Source organism: Aulonocara sp. 'chitande type north' Nkhata Bay, linkage group LG19, assembly GCF_057382095.1.
Source record: "Aulonocara sp. 'chitande type north' Nkhata Bay isolate Kocher_YH1m ecotype deep benthic linkage group LG19, A_spYH_male_GT1.1, whole genome shotgun sequence".
Lineage (NCBI taxonomy): Eukaryota > Metazoa > Chordata > Actinopteri > Cichliformes > Cichlidae > Aulonocara > Aulonocara sp. 'chitande type north' Nkhata Bay.
Genome location: NC_141362.1, coordinates 11,828,734 through 11,853,631, shown reverse-complemented (window position 1 = coordinate 11,853,631; position 24,898 = coordinate 11,828,734). Strand labels below are relative to the sequence as shown.

General features: G+C 43.2%; 2 protein-coding genes across 3 annotated transcripts in view; both read left to right on the top strand.

The window, feature by feature from the left end:
* Nucleotides 1–21,729, top strand: part of LOC147306608 (uncharacterized) — a 125,611-nt gene extending 103,882 nt beyond the window's left edge. Inside the window, exons 3-7 of one of the 2 annotated variants that reach the window (XM_086274095.1) lie at nucleotides 4,036–4,250; nucleotides 12,824–12,892; nucleotides 13,929–14,088; nucleotides 14,727–14,943; nucleotides 16,530–21,729. In XM_086274095.1, the coding sequence (XP_086130221.1) occupies nucleotides 4,036–4,250; nucleotides 12,824–12,892; nucleotides 13,929–14,088; nucleotides 14,727–14,943; nucleotides 16,530–18,943 (3,075 nt within the window). In that variant the 3' untranslated portion in view covers nucleotides 18,944–21,729. The remainder of the gene's footprint in view (nucleotides 1–4,035; nucleotides 4,251–12,823; nucleotides 12,893–13,928; nucleotides 14,089–14,726; nucleotides 14,944–16,529) is intronic. The other variant, XM_086274096.1, reaches the window with a different exon arrangement.
* The window catches only part of LOC147306607 (disks large-associated protein 2), a 26,386-nt gene continuing 22,411 nt past the window's right edge, over nucleotides 20,924–24,898 (top strand). Inside the window, exons 1-2 of the mRNA XM_086275886.1 lie at nucleotides 20,924–20,978; nucleotides 21,598–21,747. Of these exons, the coding sequence (XP_086132012.1) occupies nucleotides 20,924–20,978; nucleotides 21,598–21,747 (205 nt within the window). The remainder of the gene's footprint in view (nucleotides 20,979–21,597; nucleotides 21,748–24,898) is intronic.

The following is a 24,898-nucleotide window of genomic DNA, read 5'->3' as shown; positions in this document are numbered from 1 at the left end:
CTGCTTTCCGATGCATCCATCAGAGCGTGAATGTAAGACAGAAAGCAATTAAGCACAGAAATAAAAGTGCTGATATGAAGCAGACCACTGAGGGGCTAAAAACAGGAAACTGAGGCTGCAGTTCACAGGGGATCAACAAAACTGGACAATAGAAGATTGAGTCTCGATTTCTGCTGCAGCATTCACATGGTAGGGTCAGAACTGTTGTAAGCAACGTAATAGCGGTATCGGTGGTTCAGGCCGATGTAATGGTGTTCAAGATGCATCGTTCAAACACAGCAGCCTACCTGAGTGTCGTCCACGTCCATCCTTTCATGACCACAGCGTAGCGTACCACCCCACGAAGCTCAAACCGTCTCAAACTGGTTCCTGGAACATGACCGTGACTGTACTCACATGGCCTCCACATTCACCAGATCTCCGTCCCCAGAGCCTGGCACAGCTGACTCACATCACGGACGTGTCGTTAGGACATTATGCTTGTATTCAGCTTTTTGCAACAAAGCGTGGATCATGATCGAGGAAATAATTGCTCGATTGTTCAAGATGTTTTGATCTGATGACACTCGCTAGTTTAGCAGTTGTGAGTGTGCGCACGTTAACGCTGCGGGATTAGTGCCGTTTACGTTCCAGAATATAAATATAACATCAGCTTTAATGCCTTTGATGAATTCTTGATGTTTTTCTATTTTTTCCATATAAAACTGATAACTCTTTTATTTGCAGCAAATACCCGTTTGAATAAAATTCACATTTCACTTGCTATTTTTCCTGCTGATGGCATTTGTATCAGGGAGTGATTACAGTCATCTACCTGATGCATTGATGACATTTGCATGTAGCCCATCTCCTCCTGACATTTGCCGCTGTCAGTCAGCTGCCACCCAGTTCATTTTCAGAAACATCTGATTGTTGGAGGAAAACACAAACTTTGTATTTGTGTATGTGTTTCAGTTGTGGTTTGAGGACATGTTAAAACCAGGGCGGCAGAGTTACTATGAAATCAAAGAAAACTGCTCAGCGGTCAGATTGAACAAAATAAAAACTCGAGATCTCCATAAAGATGTGAAAGTGAGTCCAGCTTCCACACAGAATGATGACTGACGGTGTCGTATCATGTAAAAGCATGGCTAGCTAAGCTTGTGACATCACAGAGTGCAGCGAGGTTAATCTAAAAAGCAAAATAGAAAAGCTGGAGTAAGAGGGGTTTGTGTTTGCAGCTGTGTGTTTGTAAGTGAGGCTAAGGTCCTGACTCAGCTGTTATCAACACAATAACTCAGTTCTGTTGTTTTTTTTAAAGAAAAATGTGTGCAGGAAAGAGAGCGAGTGAGAGAGGGAGTAACAATCATCACTGATTCATTATATCAGTGGGTGAAGTTAGCCCAGCACATTTTAATAAGCTGCACCACTGTCTTCAATACAGAAACCTATTAGAGCCTTTTAATGGCTTTGCTGTGTGCTGTGTAACGGCATGTACCATAATGGAGTCGCTTTTCCTTTGTGGTACGATGATGATTCAGAAACTAATTTTCCTCCATGATGTTGTGTGTTCAGTGTGAACTGTTTGCTCCGTATGCAATAAAGACAGCCAATGAGTGCTCTCGCTCTGAATGGGAAATGGTGATTCTCACGTGGATACTCAATTACCTGGTTTAACAAGTGGATGAAAATTGCAACATATGCAGTGCCCTGCTCGTTTCGATGGCAGGCTTCCACTTCCGATAGCTTACGACAGAGCGAGCAGAGGCAGCTCCTTTTCTCCTCTGGTTTCGAGCTTTTCTTCCAGCGGTAATTATGATCAGCAGCCCAGTCAAATTCACAGCCGACTTTCAGTCGAGGTTTTGAGCAGTTTGTAACCTGGCCAAACTGCAGAAATACTAAAACACCGCACAGCTGTGTGAAGGCGTTAATGTGTGTTGACTCATCGAGAAATCAAGAAAGGATCTGCATAGCTCAATGGGTGGAACAAACTGTGCCAGAGGTCGGGGTTCAGTTCAAGTGTCTATCAAGCGGCATGTTGCTTCATTGACGGAAATATTATAGCGCTGCTTTTATGGCTTCAGGGTTTTAAAACAACTACATTTACATGAAAAGGTGAGACACCAGGGTCAGGATTCTGTTATTCTGTATTGTTAACTTGGTGAAAATATCTCACCGCTATGGCTCGTTCACAGCCGGAAGGAAAGATGAGAATATTCTTACCAATACTCGCCAAACTTTGTTCCAAAAATCAGCAGAAAGTACAAGAAGACGGCAGATTGTGTTTGGGTAGCTGCATACTCAGGAACCTGTTTTTGGTTTGCTATAACAACACACCAGAAGTAACATTTGGACGTTTCTGCAGTGTCCAGTAAAGGTGCAATCATCTGTTGTTCACTGACACAATAATAATAATACATTTTATTCACAGGCACCTTTAAAGACCCTCAAGGTCTTTATGTTGTTAGTACAACAACATAAAAACATAAGGTAAATGAAAAATAAAAACAAGCATGAAAGTACAAAAACTAAACAATGTAAAAGTAGACGAAGACAGAGTCATGATGAAGGATATGCAATTCTGAATAGATGGTTTTAAAGATGCGATTCAAAAGTAGGGAGAGAGTTTGTAGTCCGGAGATCCAGTGGAAGCTAAAGGCTCCTGTGGTAGTCAGGCGAGCAGGTGGAACAGCAGAAGAGAAGCTGAAGAAGAGCGGAGTGTACGAGGGGGCGAGTACGTATGGAGATCAGGTAAATATGGAGGAGCGAGGTTATAATCTCCACTAATCTTCCCTGCATCCACTCCACAGAATTCAGTATGAGAATCCTGATGAAACCAGGAAAACGGTGTGGAAGTTCTTGAGAAGTACACCCGGCTAAAAGGCCCCACTCCCACAGACCTGTCACACAACTACCAGTAACAAGGGAAAAATGCTTTCCCTGTCCAGCAGTGATTGGCTGGTCCCATAGAGGATCACAGGGTTGCCTGATGTTTGTACAGAGGTCACCCACTTGTCTGCAAACACTTGATGAGCAGAAGTAAAAATATTTAGAGACAAATCAGCATCTTCTGTGCAAACTACAAGCAACCGCAGGTTTTCCACAAAGCTCTTTGCAACCAGTTTCATGTTGCTATTGCCAGCAACCGCTTGTTATCTTATAGTAGTACACACTTTTTCCCTCACCACTGGAGATGCCTCCGCTCAGCCTGTAGGGCGGTGCGTGACTGGGGGTTGTGTTGCAGCGAGTGACACTTTCACTGGTACAGAATGGATTCAGAGAGTCTTCAGACGATGGCTCAGGAGTCTGACGGCATATGCAGGAGTGAAAATCAAGATTTAACAGATTAATTCTGTCGGTGCTACATGCTGAGCTGCAGGGTGCTCGCGGTTTTGTTTTTATCTGTTTCATTATTGTTGTTGTGAAACTGCTGAAAGAAATGTTTAGTTTTTGCAAATCAGTTTTTAGTCTCATGGTAATAAACGTTTGATTTGCATATTTGACTTGGTCATTTAAGAAAAACCTCTGTCCTCTGTTATTGTTTAAAATATTTAATACAGTGAATTCAGTGTTTTAAATGTAATTTTACATAATGAATGCTACTACACCAAGTATCAGGAATACACTTTTTCTAATAAGCAAAGCAGAACTCTGTAAAGCAGGCATCTGTAATGCTGAAGAGAGCCACACTGAGAGGAAAAGGCTGTTAAAGTTGCAGTAATAAATATGTTCTGTCAATACAAATACATAAGAGGTCATCTGCAGTGACAGGTCTGAGGTTTGGTTCAGATTTATGGGCATTTTAAAGTCTGTAAAAAAACAAAGTTAGCAGCTTTGTAGTACAGAGCAATCAGCAGCTAAAGGAGGAAACCGGGAAGTTAGTGAGGAACAAGCGGAGCTAAAAACATCATGAATAATACATTCATGGAGCGGCTCAAACATGCTTCCAAACGCTCACTGTTTTAAAAGCTTTAAAAGATGAAAGCGTATTAATGCTCTGCTCCCAAGTAGCAAAAACAACTATTATGTGTCTTTGTTATTCCCCCTACCCACAAGGTGCCCCAGGATGAGTGGGGGGGTTATCCTGGAGGTGGGAAGGACGATGAGATACCTTGCCGTCGGATGCGGAGCAGCAGCTATGTTAAAGCCATGGGGGACGAGGAGAGCGGCGAGTCAGACTCCAGCCCCAAGATGTCGCCTCAGAAGTCAGTGCGGCCAGACGCCCTGGTCAAGGCCATCATCAGACCCAGGGATCTGCTGGACTCCCAGAGGTATGACGCATGCTAGCTACAAGTTTTAGTAATTAATGTTGTTTGGCTCTTTTTCGGTTTTAGTTTTTCCTTGCAGGGTCGTGTTTAGTGAGTCAGTGTCCCTGTAGTGCTGCACAAAGCAAACATCTATCTGATGTCCTGAATATAAACATGTATGTTTATGCAATCACATATTCTACACATGGTTTCTTATGTTTGCAAATAAGAAAGAAAAACATGATGATACCAGTCAAACTCTAAGTATTGATCCCACTCTGTTCAATGTCTCAACGTCCACCAGTATTTCTCTGGGATCCAACTGTGGAGGTTCATACCGCTGTGGCTGCCAAACATAAAAACGTTGAACAGCTCATATAATTATCATTTAAACTTTCACAAGTTTAGTTTGAGGGTTGATTATAATAGACTTGCATGCTTTCTGTCTGTTTCCTTTGCGTGCCGCAGCTGTTTTCACCCACAGTCTAAAAATCCCTTTATTTCCTCTCACTTTAATTCATTATAGGTCACCAACAACCATTGGTTACGTACTGTAACCCCGGTACAGTCGTACCTTTGTGAGCTGTCTGCTAATAATGAAAACTCAAATTCAAACATAAATAAAAATGTGACTTAAATGCAAAACGGTGTTACTATTTCTGAGGTTATCGGTTTTGTGCCCATTTATGTTTCAGATGGGGTTTGGGTTAGAGGTCTGAAAAGTGAAGTCAGAGTAGGAGTGCCTTATATTTTAGTTCAATTCAGTTCAGTTCAATTTTATTTACACAGCGCGGAATCACAACGACAGTCACCTCAAGGTGCTTTATATTGTAAGGTAGAGTCTACAATAACACATACAGAGAAAAAAATCCAACAATCATATGAGCAAGCACTTTGGCGACAGTGGGAAGGAAAAACTCCCTTTTAACAGGAAGAAACCTCCGGCAGAACCAGGCTCAGGGAGGGGCGGGGCCATCTGCTGCGACCGGTTAGGAGATACATCAGTCAAATTAGAGTAAAAATAAGACAACAGCCTCCTTGCAGCTTGGATAAACCACTGTTTGCCCAATGATTACACTTAATTTATTTATTTTTTTGTATTTATGACTGATTGAAAGTAGCTGACATTCATATAAAAGTGTAGTTTTTCCAGCTTCTGGAACCTTTATTGCTTCATAAAACCTCTTTAAATGAGTTCATTTTCCTGACATCTGATGTAATTTCAGATCATGAACATGGATCTGTGTTCTTAGGAGCAATTGTTGCCTCACTGTTACCTCTCTCGTGCACAATCCCCCGAGCACCAGTTTTAATATTCCATATTTGACCCACCAGCACGTCGGTGTCAAGCCCCTGATGGCTGAACCTTGTAGTCATCAGAATTCCTTCATGGGTTTTCATATCAGCTGTGAGAACATGTTAGGCGCACTCTTCTGGGACGTGTCCTATTAAATGGTGAGGAAATTGAGGGCTTTTGTTTCGATAACTTGTCGGTGGAGGAAAACACTCATAAGAGGATTACAAGATAAGATGAGCTGAAGACACGCGAAAAACTCACTCAAACAATTACGTTACAGAGAGACGCGAGACGAGTTACTTTGATTATTGCTTTTACAAACCCATCAGATTAGAATAAAATGAGTTACTAAAGCAGGGGTCCCCAACTCCAGGCCTCGAGGGCCGGTGTCCTGCAGGTTTTAGATCTCACCCTGGGTCAACACACCTGAATCAAATGATGAGTTCATTACCAGGCCTCTGGAGAACTTCAAGACATGTTGAGGAGGTCATTTGAATCAGCTGTGTTGGATCAAGGACACATCTAAAAACTGGCCTGGAGTTGGGGACACCTGTACTAAAGAGTGCTGTTTGTGTCCTTAAACGTTTAGTCTTAGGTTGTGTTACCAACAGACTCGAGGTATTTGTCGGTTTTTGTTTGCCTCACCTCGTCCTTCACGAGGTGTTCACCTGAACACAGCTCTGGATAAACATGAGAGGCACCACACGACATCCTTTCTATTACTAAATTGTATATTCTATCCAGTGTTTCCTTTTTTGCATATTTTACTATACTGCCTTTTATGTTTTGAAATTGTGTTTTAACAGTACTCCAGACACTAAATGAAGACATTGTGTTTGGCAGATTCCCGTTTTCAGTCATTTCTAAAAGGTGGCAATAAAAGAAAGTAGATTCACTTTTGCATCTCGCTCAGCGGAGCCATCTTTCTTTTCTCTCTGCAGAATGTGAAAACTGTAATTATAGCTGAGGTTCACAAGTGTATTTTAATAATGTGACAATTTAAAGGGTATCCCAGACCTGCTTTTCCAAAGCACAGTGTTTTTATCTGCCTCTGTTCTCATATATCGAGTGCATTTATCAGCCAAGGTTTGAGTCGAGTGCAGCGGGATCCATTAAAGACCCGCAGCCTCAACTTCAGTCGCAGAAAGCCCGATTTTACTTTCTCATTTTCAGACAGTTCGATGGTTTCTTTCCTTTTATCAAGACTTTGGGGCAAAATGTGCAGACGAGATCAAAGGCAAATACTCTGCGGTAGTTCTGTGATCTACGCCGATGATTGTGATGTGTTTCCAGTAAGACTTTGATTTAAGAGTAAAAACATTTTAGATTTACTTCTAAACCTAACTTTTAATTCACTTGTTTTCTCTCCTGTTAACTAAAATCACTTCGAGTGCTCTTCAGTTCAGGTGACGACAGAAAGAACCTTGGAGGCAAAATTGGGGATAATGTGGAAGGTGGACTAAACTCTGAAGAAGCCACTCAGAGCAGGTGATGCTGCAGGAAAAATGAGGTCTTGTTTGACCACACTTATTTTTAGATCAAACTTACCCAGGTAACAGGATTAATACTGAACTACCCTGGGGCTTGGGGGGCAGGTATGTTAACCAGTGACTGGTGGGTGGGGCTTCTGCACCGGCCCCATTCACCTTTTCATCTTCAGTTTTATCTGCACCTTAAACATGAGGTGGATGAGCACTACTGTCCAGCACCCTGCTAAATAAAGACATAAACCCTGAATAGGAGGAGCCTGTTTATAGAGCTGTAATACTTAACAAAAAATACACCTTTTCTGCTAAATTTATTTGAAATTTGGGCAGAACTACAACCCCTGTGGCTCAGGGTTGATGTTGCCTCTGCTGCATAATGTAAGTATAACCTGTTCAGCTTCTCCTTCGCGCCATGTGTTCCACTTGGGGACGAGCGGGTAGGAAAAATTCATCACAGGGCTGCTGAGACTTCTGCATAAATCACACTGTCTGTCTGCTCAGCTTCGGGTCTGCACAAGCCTAAAAGCAAATAATGACATAAATTGGAGGCATTATGCAAAGATGACCTTGCGTCTGACCTCAGTGTGCAGTGTGGCCGGTGACAGCCCCGTAGTTTGTGGTATGCACTGTCAGAAAGTCACAGTAAGATGCACGACCCACACACACCGATGAGTCCCTCGCTCTTCTACTCTCGCTCTTCAGGCAGGTTTTTAAAAGGCTTTTCCATCACACGGTTTTGTTTTTTTTCCACAGAAGCGTGGAAACGTCCATGGGCAACACCCACGGAATCCATTAATGCACCTCGCCACTATTAACCCGACCCTCGCGAAAACACAGACACACACGCACAGCAGAAGGATTAATTGCGAGCTTTTCTGGCAAAGTGTTTGCGACGTCTCTCTGCAGGATAACAGAACAGGAAGTAGGTCAGCAGATATCCAGAAACCAGCTTCTACTGTTAAATACTTCTCTTTCATGACTACATAATAAGCCAGATATGTGATCCAGAGGATATATACTGACAAATGAAATGTTATGGTTGGTGATCAGCGAGGATCATGCTGATATGAGGAGTCTGGCCATGTTAACATCTACCTCAGAAGCTCTTTCTGTGTAATCAGTGAGATATGCAACTTTTGTCACACCTTGCAAAGCTTTCATCACCGTCCGTTTTAAATAGACATAAACAGTGAATGATTTATGAAGATGCAACAGCAGGAAGGGCTATCAGTTGCAGTTATTGTCCTCCAAGGCTCTTCTGAATAATAGCCCTCTCAGCGGTTAGACCGAGTCTGCTGGGCTCCGCTGAAAGAAAAGTATTGACACTCATGGATCAGGCTGTGGGGCCTGACTCCCAGTCCATTGATGGCATTTAGTCTGCGGGAGAAGGTTGGTCGGTGCATTCATTTAAATGCCAGGAACGTCCCCAAAGGTGTCATTACTAAAGAGTACTAATACTCCACTGATCGCGCGCTCTGAGAACATCATAATGTGGCATCCAACAGCTTGGCATTGATTTAGCGCGGCACTAAAAGAGCCTGGTTATATGAGCAGGTGTACATGCGTTATATTGGAAGTGAAGTTGCAGTAGAGAAATGGCAAAGATGTGTGAGGTAACGGAAACATTTTGTCCAGACAGAAAATGCTCCAATCAGCAGTGCGCTTTAATCTTGTGCGAACGGCTCTCCTGAGGTAATTCCACAACATCTACGTCAGGTTAAGGTTAGGGCTCCGACCGCTCCGCTTCAAAAGATGGAATTTTAGTTCAAGGTTTATTGTCCTGCTGCATCAGCCTGCCGCCACTAAACCCTGATATTAACCTTTAAAACACGTGACAAATTCAGTTTACTCTTAGTGTGAGCAAACAACGGCAAAACTGCCACAAATACACGAATATTCCGCTTCTTAGTTGATGTATATCAGCAGTCAGTGGTATTTGCATGCTAACGTAATGCTGTGTGTTGTTTTTATTAAATCTGTCTATAGTGAAAATAATTATCGTTAGCTATCCCAACATGTGGGGCGCGTAGCCCCAGCCTTAAACTGTCTCTATATACAGCTTGTTTAATACTGAAACCCTCAGTGAGAAGATTGTAGCCAACGTTTCAGAGATCTCTCTCCTCCAAGCCAACTCGCACTTCACATCCTTGTGAAGAGCACACTGAAATTGCCCGAGTGTGTTACAGTAGCTCTGACCCACTCCTGCAAGCCTGTGTCATTGATTGGACACCAGGCTTGATAACTCGTGACCCCAATTAGTTTTTGATGATGCCATTAACCTCGGGTTATGGCCATAGGTTTTTCAATTACATTAACATACTAATTCCTACACTGTGAATGATTGAATTACGGTTTGAGTACAGAACAATACAATCACAGTGTTTGTTTACGAGTTCACTTTGTTTTTCAAACAAATAAGAACCATAAATATAAACGTGATGAAAGTAAATAAATAAAACTGTTGGATAAAAATGTGTTTTTACATATTTAAGTTTTAATATCTGTCAGATATGATTTGGACGTGGATCAGAATTATTGCCTGAAAGCAGATTTATTTCCCCAAGTAGACATTACAGCATTTGCTATACTGGTCCACTTGATTGTCTTATCTTATTTGACCTTTATTATTATAATTTATTTTTCAGGTTTTATTTTATTTTTTTCATTTTGAGTTGTTACAATCAGAAAGGACAGGACCGGGGGACAGGGAAGAGAAAGAAAGAGAGGTTAGGAAGACAGTTAACAGAAGGAGAAGAAAAATAGAGGAGAAGAGCGATGGAGAGAGAAAAGATGCCGAAATTCTGATTTCTACTACAACATTTATATGGCATGGTCAGAATCTGTTGTAAAGACCATGAAAGCATGGCTCCATCCTGCCTGGTTTCACTGGTGGAGGTTGCTGGTGGTGTAGTGGCGGATATTTTGATACATGCTTTCAGCAGGATCGCGCACCGAGTCACGAAGCTCAGATCATCTCAGACTGGCTTCTTTGGGTTGTGGCGGTACAGAAGAGTCACACCATGGAAGTGCAGCTGTGTGATGCTGTCGTGCCAACATGGACCAAAATCTCAGAGGAATGTTTCCAGCAACCTGTTGAAGCACGAAGAATTAAAGAAAAAGGGTCCATCATGGTACTAGCAAGGTGTACCTAATAAAGTGGCAGTAAAGCAGTAAATCAGATCAGTCCCCGAACTTCTAAACTGTGCTTTTCATAGACTTTCAAATCTACAGAGATCAGACATCAAAAGACCCCATAGTACCAGATGCCTGAAACATTTAAAGACCTGAACTATTATTATATATTATTATTATTTTTATTATCCTCTTGAAGTTTTTTCAGGCACAAGAACATGTGAGAAGGTCAGCTTGGAGACACGGATCGACCTGCAGCTTTAATCTAAACACTGTCATGACTGAAAGTTTTGTGTATTATTTGTATATGAAAGAGCGCGCCGAGGTTTATAAATCAGCCCTCAAAGTGTTTTTCTGACTGGCCTATACTCTGCATGCAGCACTGACAAAGATGCTTTTTACACTTGAACACTTTAAGTCAATAATTTGAAAAGAAATTAGACCTGAAGAAGACTTAATTTGGTTGCATAATTAAGCCACCAGGTGATATTTTAAACCAGTGATACTTCTTAATTGTCTGAGCACGTTAATATCTCAAGAGGTGCTTCAAAGTCTGACCACTTTCAGCTTGTGTCACCGTAGCGCTGCGCTCCATGTTTGTAAATGATGTCAAAGATGTGAGAGCTCTGTGGTTCAACGGCCTCGTGGGATGGAATTAGATTGGATCTAAGACAGAAGTGGCGCAGGTTGGATTTCCTCTGCACTCGTACCAATTCGATGTCCCTCTGGGGGCGTACAGATTGGCCAAACACAAATTTGACAGCACCAGGTCCCTGAAGCAAATCACGTTAAAGCGAGAACAGCCTGTCGAGTCGTGTCACCTCGCCTCACTCTTCCGGGCTCTCGTGTTTGACGGGGTCGCCTCTTTGTTCGCCTCACCAGTAAAGAATGCATCGCTGCTTCGCTGAGCGGGTGGAGCCGAGAAGTGAAGATAGGTGATTGTTTTAGATGATCATCCGCTCGCCCCACGCCTGCCCGGGCCGCACGCGTCCTGTAAAGCTGACAGCTGCGATGAAATGAATATGAATGGCTGTTTGTGCCGTGGTCAGACCTGCCAAAGATATTTAAAGAAAGTATTAATGATGATGAACTGAATGGCATGTGGCAAACGTCACTATGAGTCATTAGCATAATGAGTCAATCAGTAATCATATGTCACATCTGATAACGGGGTGCGCTGACACGCGTGCACACGCACACGCGCCTCTCCACTTGACATCTGTCGCCGCCACCCTGTCTTTAAACGACACTTTGACTTTGATCGCACAAGCTGATCAATCACGCGCATTTACGGCACTTTCCAAAAAAACCTCGCATTTGTTTGGCTCCCGGCTGCTATAATTAATCAGAGTTAACACTGGCAAAGCTTTCGATAATTCTTGATTCAACATACTGTAATTACTCATTTAGATGGCATTGTGTTTGAGCGTTTCTCCCTCAGATCTCAAGGTAAGAGCGGAATTCCAATTCATTGATTCGTGGCTGCGTGGGACGTGTCATGCATAGATATGCTGCTTTTCTGTTTCCAGAGCTTCGTCTCTTCACTTTTGTGCCTCTATTTCTAGTATAACAAAAGCACTGTAGCAAAATGAGCGTTTTTAATCTTCCACGACATAGCGTCTCGTTCTCAACGACCGCAGCCTCCTGGATGCTGGCGCTCATGGCTTAAACAGCATATACGAGAGCTTATCACAGACAGCTGTGAGTCGTCTTGGTTCGGCGATTGCAGGTGCATTAAACTCAATTTTCTGCTGTTCACATTCTCACCTCTTTAAGGTATTTCAGGATTGCTGCTTTCTTGCACCACACTGACAAAACCCTAGAAAACATTTGCAGTAAAGATCTCTGCAGGGCGTTGCTCTTTATCAAACACACCTACGCCCAAGCATGTTTCCCAATTTTTGTCCCTGTTCTTTTAATGTTCCCTTAAATCAAATGATTATTTGAATTTTTGCTCCAGGATGAAATGGTTTCGGCTTAAAATGCACGTTGTTTAACCACTAACAGCACTTTCACTGGCAGCGTAAAAAGCAGGAAGTGTGAGATTCCCATCATCCCCTGTTGTGATATTGGCCAACAATGGAAGTGCATTAGTACCAATCAGAAACATTAGAGGAAATTTGCTGTGGCATGATTTGATAAAGGGCCGACGCATTCTCAAAACAGCCTCCCTTCACTCTGCTGCTGATAATAGACAGCTCTACAGGCAGCGATGGGCGAAGTCATGCACATTTCAAGCATCAGCCGGTGCACTTCTATCTGATCTTGTCAGCTAAAAGCTTTAAAGTTTAAAGTGTTTTTGTCCTCATTTAGCTCAATTAACCAAATGTAATTAGCCACACAGAGAAAGAGAGTGTGATTGATGCTTCACTGTAGCTGTGGTGTTCAGCATTCATCATCAGATCCTTTTTTTTCTTCACCGACTGTGGACCAACTCGTACCGCACTCCTCATGTTGCCATTCGTTGTGTGAACGTGTTACATTGTCTCAACCTGCCAGCTGACTCTAACTGTAGCATCCACCCACTTTCCTCATCACACAAACGCCATGACGGTCATACGGTGTCACCCTAATGTTTGCGGCGCTTTGGTGAGAATTCCCAAGCAAACATTCCGTGATGTCACATCCATCCAACAGCTCCTTGTGGGACCCAGTAACTCTGTTTTCTTCTCTACCCACAGCTCTTACCGCCTGGATAAAATCAACAGTGACATGCGTAACTACATCACCAATTTTGCTGCAGACTTGAGGTGAATACAGGTTCAGCTCCTCCCCTTGCCTCTCTGTTGCTGCCACGTTGCAGCGGTCAGATGTCAGAGCCAGCTGGCTCGCCGCCCTGCTGACATATTCAATATGGACGCCTTACAGAGCAAACACTCAAGACCAGTCAATGAAAGGTCACCTGGGGCAATCTGCTCATACTGCCAAAGCACAAGGCAATGATGCACACAATGCAGATTTGATTTTTCCTGCTGTTCTTTACATCAGCGTGCTTTTAGAGTTTTTTTTTTAAATATAGTGCTAAAAATAAGATATGTGGTGCTTGTACCACAACATTTACACTTAATCGCTGGGTGTTTCTACCCCAGCATGTCTTTGAGTGTTCAGAAAGTTGATATTACTTTGCAAATACGCAGGGCCTTGCTACAGCATCACAAGATGGATTGGGAGACTTTTAATCACACTGGCATTTTCATGCTGCCAAACACCAGCGTTTATCTCTATAAAAAGCCCAGAAACTGCTTACTCATCCCGGCCTGTCATTAGAAATAGATCTGGCGAAGGGAACCCAACCTCACTTTGCTATTCCAAAAGCGGCTCACATAGTATTCTTTATTTTACTTAAAGCACATTTCTTCCGAGTCATTTTCTCTTCGGCAGATTCCTAACCAGCCGTGGGTTTCTGAGCACCTCTCCTGCACTGCTGGGGGAGCACGTTTAATTGACCTGGCTGACACTGGGGTGCTCTCCAAAGTGCTTGCTCACTAACTAGCCCCTGATTTGCATTTCCCTCATTTCCAAGCACTGATTGGATGTTTCAGCACGACAAAAATCAAAGTGCCTTTCTAAGGACACGAATGAATGTAGCGGGGGGGAACAGGAAGAGACAGCCTAAGAGCCACGGTGTCATCCAGCCTCCCTCTCAAGCTCAGCCAGCTGTGCTTAGTAATTCTTCATCGTGTTACACAAAATGCTTGTTTATCAGTCAGATTATATTTAATTGATTTGCTTTATGGCTGTAGTCCCACTCCTGTCCTGCTTTTCTTTGTCTCTCTCTCTGTTCAGTCAGAGCTACCACTTGCAAGCCACCAGGGACATGCACCCAAGCATTGCTCTGGATCCCTCCACCAACTACAACTCACCCAAGTTTCGCTCCAGGAATCAGAGCTATATGCGGGCTGTCAGCACCCTCAGTCAGGCTAGCTGTGTTAGCCAAGTGAGCCAGGTGAGTGCGCATCCTTTAGGTTTGCACAGATTTTCCTGGATCCCCGAGGGAGCCAGAGGGGTTGGCTTTAATTTCCAGGAAAATTTAACAAAGTCATTTCATTTAAAATCCCACTTAAAGAGGCCGATTCTCCCAGTTTCATTGTCACGGCACTGAGTATTGTTTTCAAAGCCCAGGCATAATTTTTCTTACATAAATTTAGTCTCAACACTTTACTGCACATTGTTTATCTGGACAAATTAAAGGATTCCAGTGGGGCTTGCTGAGATATTCATCTCCTTAGTAAAAGAGAGATATTGATTTGCTTGGAGTCCCAGCATTTCAACTAAACTTCCTCTAATTCCTAATCCCAGTCGAACAAGATGTTTATCTTTGACTCCTGATATTGCCAAATGAGAGTGGAGAGATAACGGTTTAACAGTTTCTGCTGTTTTAAAGGCATTCACATCAAATCCAACAACAAATGTGTCACGAACTCTCTGACAGTGTACGACCTTGACTCCACGAACCTTCTCACAGACTCTGCTTCTTTATGATTTTAAAGTGAGAAAAAGTGGAGGTTTACAGCCAACCGATAAAAATATGTATCCTCACTACCCTCGATCGATGGAGCTTATTTATGGCTTTGTTTCTCTCAGGTGAGTGAAACAGAAATTAATGGCCAGTTTGAGTCTGTGTGCGAGTCTGTGTTCAGCGAGGTGGAATCCCAGGCCATGGACGCTTTGGACCTGCCCGGCTGCTTCCGAACCCGGAGCCACAGCTACCTGCGAGCCATCCAGGCTGGCTACTCCCAAGATGACGACTGCATTCCCCCCATGGCCTCCACCGTCACCTCCACCATCAGGTCCACCACAGGTAACCATGGTTAAACATAAATCTGCACAATATATTAGTGGACATGTGACACTAATACGTTTTATTTTAACAAGGATGTGTGGTTATGGATACATAAAGACTATTAGTGCCAACTCATACTGTCAAACAGTTTCAGAATATTTGCATGAATCATTCTTGTATGTGTTCATTTTTACTGAGGCATTTGTAGTGACCAGTTGTGAGCTGTTTGTACTTTGGATACAGTGCTTCATCTGCTCATCCACTGGATGCATCAAAGAGTAAAGCTATGAACCCTATTGAAAATCACAAATGGAAAGTGTCTGAAATAAAAATCAGGTCAGAATAAGGACACCTGCTGCTTTTTCCACTGCATATATTTCTTTGTTGTGCCACATGGTGACAGTGAGCACGCAGCTTTATCGTCTCGCTGGAAACACCACATGAAGTTTTTACTTGAAGCGAGTTTACACGGTGCTGCAAAAGCAGCTTTTCACTCACAGACTGTTTAATTCACACAAGTTATTTTGTCTCAAGCTCACGTTTACGCACAACGAGATGATATTACAGAGCTGCAGACAGTTGTGTCTACACTCGGATCAGCTGACTACAGCGGTAACCGAACTGTCGCACTAGTTAGTCATATGTATCATACGTGCAAATTACTCAGCTGAAACATGCATTTACTTCTGATACTGAGCATTCATTATAACAAATTGTAAGCTGTTGCTGGTTTCAACAATTCCCTGATTGCTGGATTCACAGAGGAAAGGATACGTCCTTGTACAGATGAAGAATGTGGGAAGAACAGAAGAGAAACGGCTCGGACAAGAAGTCCAAGTGGATTCCACCTCCTCCCGCAGTAGATTCATGATCCAACTATATGGGCTATAATAGGGAGAGTTAGAGGTGTGGACATCTGGAGATGTGCTTATGATCAATTCTTCATACCTATAAATGTTTGCTTACACTGCTTTCTCAGTAAACTCAAAGATCTCTTAAGAGTTTGGTGCAATGCATTTTGCCCCAGTTTTGGAAATGGGGCAACTCGATTTAGTCAGTCAAACTGGACTTGACATTTTCAATAGGGTTCATACTGTACTTCCTGATTGATGAGAAAAGCTTTGGAATATTTGCTCATCTTTGCCTCTTTTCACTGCACAAAGTTCACATTTCCTTACCTCAAACGGAAGCCGAAGAGCACGCAAGGACTGTTCGCACACCTCGCTGATTAGACGAAATTGTCCATTCTCTATGATGTGTTCCAGGAGCTAGGAGTTTCAGCTTTGTGCATTGAAAAGATGTGAAGAATGCATGCTAGAAATTAAGGATGAGAAGGCAGTGTAAACCATCAGCATAAATGAGTCAAAATGGGAGTGCTGTCTAAATGCTAATATGACATATTGTTGCTATACATCTGTGGGAGTCACACGAGGAGATTGGCACAATAATCACTGCTGTACATTTCAGCTATTATCTTATTTTGACTCATGGCATTCAGTGCATGACTTGATGTTACTGCATTGTGACAATAAAAAGCACATTCTCTCCAGCTGCTCACACCTTTGGCCATATTACAGATATATATATCTACATTTGTCTTCCAGACAGAAATTATGTGCAGGAAGACTCTTGTTTACCTGACCAGGACAGAATACATGAGGATTTGGCAGACACAGTCCCTCTGACTCATGATGATCTAGGCTGCCCCATCAGAAGAGACAGGCTTTACCACCAAGACAACACGGGGGCTACAGCCAAACCCTTGTCTGGACCACCTGTTTCTCCGAGCCTCTTCAGATCCACTGGAGCTAGTGCTCCAGAACGGCCATCACCAAAGGCCATCCAGGCCAGTATCAAAGAGTCGGCTACACTGGCTGCCGCTATCAGCATGCAGTGGAAGGAAGAGGTCTCGGCCATGCGTCGAGAGCTAGCTGAACTCAGGAGGGACCTCTGTAAAGAACTTCGTGCTTTCAACAGTAATTTCAACACTTTCACGCAGCATTATAACACATGGTCTCCCCAGGGAGGCAACATGGCCGCTGGAGCTGGGGCAGGCTTGGGTGCAGGAGCTGGACCTAGTACAGGGACAGGAACAAGGGCATGGCCTGGAGCGGGATCGGGGCCTGGACCCGGGCCCGGGGCAGGAAGATTTGGAACCTCCACTGCAGATAGAGGCACTGGGGGGGCTAGAGAGAAAAAGCCCCAAATATCCAAGGTATCGGTGGGGACCCAGGCCCGCAGCAAAGTCTTGGTCAGGCAGAGCACTGCAGATGCAGCTGTTAATTGTCCAGAAGAAAAAGACGAAAAGAAAGGGGCCCGCCGAGGCCTGCCAAAACAGCTCTCGATGGACCCGAGCATTCTTGCCTCTCCACAGTCAATGTACGTAGAAAGTGCCATACCACTTTCTTTGGATCCAATACTTCCTGTCTTTGTTCGAGCAGTCAAGCCAGAGACACTTGATGTTACTGCTGTGCTCACCAGAGCTGAATCGGAGCTTGCAGTCGACGGTGCAGTTCTAAGCTCCTCTGACATGGCCACTAATGAGCCAACACTCACCACCCACGGTACAGCGCCACTTTCTTTAGAAACAGCCCCTGAGAGTCCTCAGGGTTCATCAACACCTGAACAGGAAATGGTAATCACTCCACAACAAACAGATGTAGGTCCACGTAATAATTCCCTACCCCAATCTGAACCATCTTTCACAGATAACACAAACCCCCCAGACTCCAAGCAAATTCACAAGGATACGATACAGCTGCCATACCCAGTCCCTGTAGTTACAGTGTCACCACCAGATGAACAGGATTATGACATCATGTCAGATTCAGAGTCTCCAGATGTTGTCACTGTGGACAAACCAGATTCAGGCCCTCAAGATCCTACTGCTGCGTCCTCAACATATTCAGCACTGGAAAATACAGATTCCTCAGACCCAACACAAGAAGAACTTCAACCATCAGAATCGCCCGTATCCATTAGTCAAGGCTCAACCTCAGTCTGTGATGCACCAACTCCTCAGTTTGATCCTGTTACACTGTCTGATTTGGATAGCGGCATAACATGTCCTTCTATTGTTGTGTCAGAGTATCTTGACTCGGACGATCCTGCGAGTCCACCCGGCAGTGTCACAGATCCAGATCCCATTATCACCTTTCCCGATCATCCTTCCGACCTCCCTGATGAGGAGAAAACATCCGTCTCAACTTTTGCTTCCAGCTCTGTAGAAACTCCACCAAACCCTGAATCTCAAGAGTCTCAAGACTCAGACTGGCCACCTCTTCCAGAACCACTTGACACCACCACTATATATCACGCTGATCTGGTCCATTTTGACTTGGTCATGCTGACTTCCCTGGATCAAGATGATCTGGACTCAGTGTTTATGGATCCTGAACCAGAGCCTTTTGACATTAGTGTTGACTCTTTATCAAATGTAGAGGATTTAGACCCACCCATGTACCAGTCAGACAGTTCAAGTTCACCTCTACCATCTGTTGACCCTGCTGCAATGGGCCCTTTGGATCCTTCAGAATCAACAGAGTTTGTCTGTTTGGACCCAGCTACGGAGTATCACATGTCTCAGGACGTAGCCTCGGGATTACATGACATCCTACCACAGGTCACTGTCACAATATCCCCTCCTAGTTCGGTATCTCCTGATACATCACTGGAACTAGACTTTGGACCCACAAGTTCAGCCTCAGAACCTGTTCTATCATCAGGCCCAGATCTCCAAGAGATAACCTCAGAGGACCTGCTATCCATGGAGTCAGATGATGTTACAGCAGAGATACTGGAGTGTGTGGCTGTATCCCATATGACTGTGGGACCTGTGGAGGAGGATGTCCCAGGCAGTCCAGAAGCAGCTTCATCTGAGCAGGCCTTTTTGTGGTACAGGTGGCAGAAGAGGGGCCACAGGCGAGACTCGATGTACAGGAGTGCGAGTGTAGAACTGTGGAGTGGCAGATACGAGTACAACAGCGCAGAAATCACATATGTGTCTCTCACTCTGTGAGCTCATACCTCATTCTCAGCAGGCGAAATGTAGCTGAAAATTATATTTATAGCTTTTGGTTTGTAGCTGCCAGTGCACTTACAGCGACGTGCACATCGAAATGTCATGGGATTGTTGGCATTCAAGCAAGAACTTCCTTCTACATCGTCCATGGAAAAAGACTGCATTGGTAGCAGCAAAACTGCATTTCATGGACTGCAACACAGTGCGAGAATGTCATAAACTCCTGCAGTGATAAATGCACTGAACAATAATGTTTCATAAACATTCAGTGATAGCAGTACGAAGCTCTCTGAAGCAGTTGTCATCTCTGATGTGAATCATCTCCCAGGAAAGGACTCCTCATCCTCAGAGTGCTGGTTCAAATCAATGGATGATCCTGCATAACAAATGCTGTACACGTTTATTTTAAGAGACTCTTTTAAGAGCTCACTAATAGACTGTAGAAACAGTCCAGAGTGTACAAGGTCACAGCCGTCTTTGCAATGATTATGGCAACTTTCCTTTTTTTGACCTATTTTGAGCTCTACTTGCATTGTCACTCTAAAGTGGGGTGAAGTAAATATTGGCAGTTATCATATAACTATATAAAGAGATACTGTTTACTATGTGAGCTGTTGGATGGACGGGTTTAAAGAGAGAAGAACATGAGAAATGATGTTTGCACAATGCTGAGTGGAACTGGGATCCTCTACTGTTACAGCTGTTTGCAAAAGTTTGAGCAAATTGTTTATTCTGTTGATATTTTACAGTGAATGCAACCTCAGCGGTGCACAGGTGTTAGAAAAAATAACTTTTTTAAATTCAGTGGCTTAAAAATAATAAAAAATATCAAATGTGCCACATGCAGAGGTTTGCATCTGCTAACATCACTGACGTCTCAGCCGTCTGGATTCATTAACAATCATCATTAGGTAAAATAAGGTGTGGGCAGACTTTTGCATACAGCTGCATTTTGTTGGAAAATAATTCTGCATTTACAATCATTCCCAACTAAAATTGCAAACCAGTAGAGTCACAGTATGTAGCTACCGTTACCTGCATACACATACAGTTTGCTATCAAACATGCACACATTTTCTGGACTGTACGGATGAATTCATCAGAGACGCTCTAAATTATTACATTTGTCTGACACTGGAATAACAGGCTTTGCTCAGAGGTGATGATGTATTTTTTACTGTAAGTTATCATCCTAACGCTCAGGAATCAAAGACTGAGAATGTACTGGGACATAAGTGTGATGACATGCCGAATTGTATTCCTTCCTGAAAAGAGGTATGTGTCACGCCGTAGTGCTGCATTTCCACATGTGTGATACTGACTGATGAAAATAATGTAGTAATGGTGCATGACAGATGGCCTCCATATTTCCTTGTGTTTCATATGCAGTGCTTCACTGTAGGTACTCGGTTCTATTCATAGCTTCATTTCGACATTCAGTGCAATGAAAGGAGCCTACGTACCACCGAAGACGCAGAATTCTGTTACCAGCAACGAACAGCCAGGCAAAAATCAGAAGATATATCTGCGCTCTCTGTCCAATTAATGCGCTCTATGTGGAGTCGCCCACTGAAGTCTGCGCTCTGATAAAGTGCACGGAATAAAAAGGATCTTTCAGCAGAACATCAGTGAGCTGCCAGAAAAGGATTTTCGTCTGTTGTTTTGAGTCGAATGTGCGCACAGCACTTTATTAAAGTTTGCTAAATTAGATGAATGTGAGAGGTTTTCAAAGGGGAGGGAAGTTAATTAGGTTCTACTGTTGAATTCATTTTACTGACATAAAGTGCTCCACTTTTCTTCTTCTCCTGGCTCTCTTCCTTTACCTTTGCAAAGATCGTAACTAGAAGTAGCTCACTATTTATTATGCACTGTAATGGTAATATTTTTATTTGTAGCATATAATCCAAAAATAAAGTGCTGTAGGATGCAGCGTGCAACGGCACGTAAAGCCAGGCTTTTCCTGCTGGAACAGACAGAATGATGCAGGTGTGTTCGGCTAACGCGCCGGCCGACCTGAGTGTGTCACAACACGGTATTTACTGTTATATTATTACAAACCAAAAAAAGCCAGTGGCCTCAAGTTATCTGCCCAATCTTAATTTACAAAATGGCTTCGACTGCTTCCTGCTGTAGACTCATTTCATTTTCAAATTTCATCAAGATGAAGGTCGGTTCAATTGGATGGAAGCGCTGAGACCTTTTCTGACAGCGAGTCAAACGGTGACAAATACGATCATTATTTTTCACTTCATCAGGTACTTTACATTAGACGGGGTTATCACAACCTCACTTTCTTGCATTAGTATTTTTTTATGATTTAAGATAAAGTGTGATAAACTGTAGAGGTCATGCTGTCATCGTAAATAAAAGACAAATGATCATTGTTGTTCTGTGGACCCACTCATGATCTGTGTCCTCAATAAAGTCTGGAAATAACTGATAACCCAGCAAATATCAGAAAATGAGTTGAAGTAAAGAAGATGCTTACTGCTTGGTGTTAACGAGAACAATCGGGCACTTCTACACTATTATAATGATGGTACTCTATCACGACGCTCATCCTGCTGCAATAGGAGAAATCATAAAGCACAAACTCCCACTGTGCCAGATGATCCTCATATCCTGCAGTTTGTTCTTGGATCCAATCTAAGTATGGCTTTTTGTATTGTTAATCCATTATACTGTGTGTTTGGGCAAATACGCCCCCTCTTCTGAATATCCCATCGCTCCCTTGTTTTCAGGGATCCAGTTCTGCCTCCCCTCCACCTGCAGCATTGATTGGACACCCCAACAAACCCCAGGTAAACTGTCTACCTGGGGCATTCTCTGTTGCTCCGTTTCAAAGTGACATATTGTTTTAATGAAACACGAGTTGTCCTGCAGCACACTGTTAAAAAAAGGAGAGAAAGTAGAGAGAGAAAGAAATATATAGTTTCTGTTGTTGAGAATAATGTTGAGGATCTGCACCAACTCACATTCATGGCATCACAAACTTCATTCGGTCCACAGGAGGCTACAGCCGTAGCTACCTGTCAAAGTCAATTAATTCAACTTGAACAAGTTAAACCAAAGAGCCAAATAAAGCCATGGAAAAATGGACCGCAAAGACGTGGGGACACGGTCGGGCAGGGAACTGTTGGGTTCTGGAGGTTCTACACTGGTGAACTGGAAAACTGAGTGGAAATTAACTGGCAGGAAACTGGCTGGCTGTTAGCAGCATGAGTAATGGGCTGGGGTTAGTTTTGTCTGGAGCCAAGCCTAGCAAAAAGCAGACTCTTAAACTGGGCGATCTGGACATGGGTGATAAACCTTCTGTAGCCTTAGTCTCAAGTGGGAGTCAGTGGGTTTGATCTAGCTGATACAGACCCTTATGGCTAGCAGGCTGGTGCTTACTGGGATGGCTCTGACTAGAGGACAGTTTCCTCACTACAGCCCCATTAAAACAAACCTGCATATTCTGATTGAGGCAGACTTAATCGTTGAGAGTGCTTTCTCTGCTGCTGCTTGGCATATTTATGAGTGCACCAGTTTCTCAAACGTCACACAGACACATGGACACGCTCACCTCTGAAAGCTCTGTTGTTCTGTATGTTTTAACGATCTTCCTAATGAAGTGTCACATGACACGTGAGGCTAAGAACACACAGTGGCGTGCAGCTAACTGTTGCCCTGCAGATGCTCTTCTTCTGGATGCTAATGCAGAGCGGTGGCACCGTTTCTGACTGCAGAAGCCATTAAATACGACCACGAGAGTGTGGCTTCCATCAAGTACAGAAGAGCGTCTGATCCACAGATCAAGAACGGGTTATAAAATGACTGTCTGCAGCCACTCGTGTGGTTTATTTATCAGGAACAATGTTTTTGTCCACAATGAGCCATCACGCTCCTCAGGACGCTTTTAAACTTTAACAAACCCTCCAGGTGTGGTTGAGTACGTCAGAGTAATGACTCACCCTGTCTGCTCTCTCTTATCTGTAGTGAGTTATTCTTATATTCATTTCTTTAATGTTTCTGTCTGCAGTGCTTGTGATAGTGCCAATAATGGAATCCACCATCATTCTTCGTCTTCCAGCCTCCCTTCAGATCATTTACATATTCTTAAAAGCCTACTGCAAAACAAACTGCTGCATTTCCTTCGTAGTTATAAATCCAGCCGGAGAGAAAGACTCTTAACAACGTGTCACTCAACTCTCTTCCAAACTCCACGCCCATGTTAGCATGCAGCCAGCCTGATAGATGGAGAGGTCCTAACAGAGATGGAGTGGTTGACTCACTGCCTTTGTGTCTCACGTTAATCAGCCTGGCTGCTGCGCGTAGAGAAAACAAAATGGTTTTTACTTTGAATAAATTTAGCCGCCTCTGAAGGTTCTGTCATCGATTACTTTTTAGAAATGAGCACTCTGCGTTGCACTTTGTCTGCTCGCTGCGATGGACAGGTTCAGCAGATTTAGGCCCAAACAAATATAGTCCGTTTGTACTCGTGTATGCTCGAGGACTACATCCTCCCAGGTTTCTACATGTTTGTGTCACAGTTTATTTATTGCACCATGCATGTTCCAATTAATGCATGCATGCAACATTTAAGCACAACTAAACCTTCTTAGTTTAGTTGCAACATTTGGAAGATTTTGTGTTCCCACTAAAAACAGCCATACCAGACTTGATGCCAGGTCTACCTGAACATGTTTAGCTGATGTTCTCTCACAGATACAGTGGTCCCTCGCTATAACGCGGTTCACCTTTCGCAGCCTTTTTTTGTGCAATTTTCCATGTTTTTTGTTTTGTTTTGTTGTTTTGATCCGCGTCCTGATTGGCTGTAGACCATTGTCAATCAGTCTCCTCCGCGTGTCTTCTGTACAGTACAGAATGCGTTCAGTTTGTCAAATAAATCTTCGATGCTAGAAGTGTGACTGTACTGTAGGTTTGTAAGTTTTCTCCACGACAAACACAACAATGTTGAAGAAACGTTTTGCACTCCTTTGGTTTCCTTCTATAATCCTGGACTTATTTTTCTACGAAGGTTTGAACTTTGAGAGTTTAAACAAGAGAGAAAAGTGTGAAAATGTTCGTGCCTGTCTGGGAAAAGTGTATAAAGTGTGTAGTGACGGGTTTTACAGCCTTTAAACATCTATAATAACTGTAAAAAATAAAGTTGGCTACTTCGTGGATTTCACCTGTCGCTGGTTAGTTTCAGAACGTAACGCCGTGATAAACGAGGGACCGCTGCACTACTGATTGCCTCGGCACTCACATATTTTCCCCTCAGCCACGTGTGCTCTCTTTACAGATCCACTGATGTAACCTAAGAGCAAAAATAAAATGTCCTTAACATTAACACTGCTAACAATAATAATTAACCCTTTCACACATAGTGGTCACTGCAGTGGATTCAAAGGTTGTTTTCTTGTATTTGTGTCAGTGTTGATGGTAGACTTGCACATAAACACAACAGACATATTATATTATTGATTCGTTTGTCAAAACGTATGTTGTCCACCTAAGTGGACATGTAAAAAACTCTTTGAGAAATACATATTTTTAAAGATGAATAAAAATACTTAAGAGAAAGATCCTGATTGAGGTTGTCATAATTCATGCCTGAAAGGGTTAAATTAAATTAATTAAACTGCATACAAAAACACAAAGAGCACACAGTGAGCCCGGGCCTTCAGGTTTGATGCCCCCGCACGGGGCATTTCCCTGCGTTTCCTGATTGATGGTCCTGCTTCAGCTGGCAGTCTTGCTGCTTTGCTAATTGCACAAAATGTTCTCTTAAAACAACCGCGGTGTTAAAAATGGGTCTGTTGCACCTCTCAAGCCTCTCATGTTCCCATTCTTGAAGCATCAGAAACTGCTCTCTTGACTAAGGACGAGGTTTCCTCCTGGTTTCACTCACAGCTCATCACATGCAGATGTTTGTAAAGGACCCTACAGTCACGTCTAATTTATTGC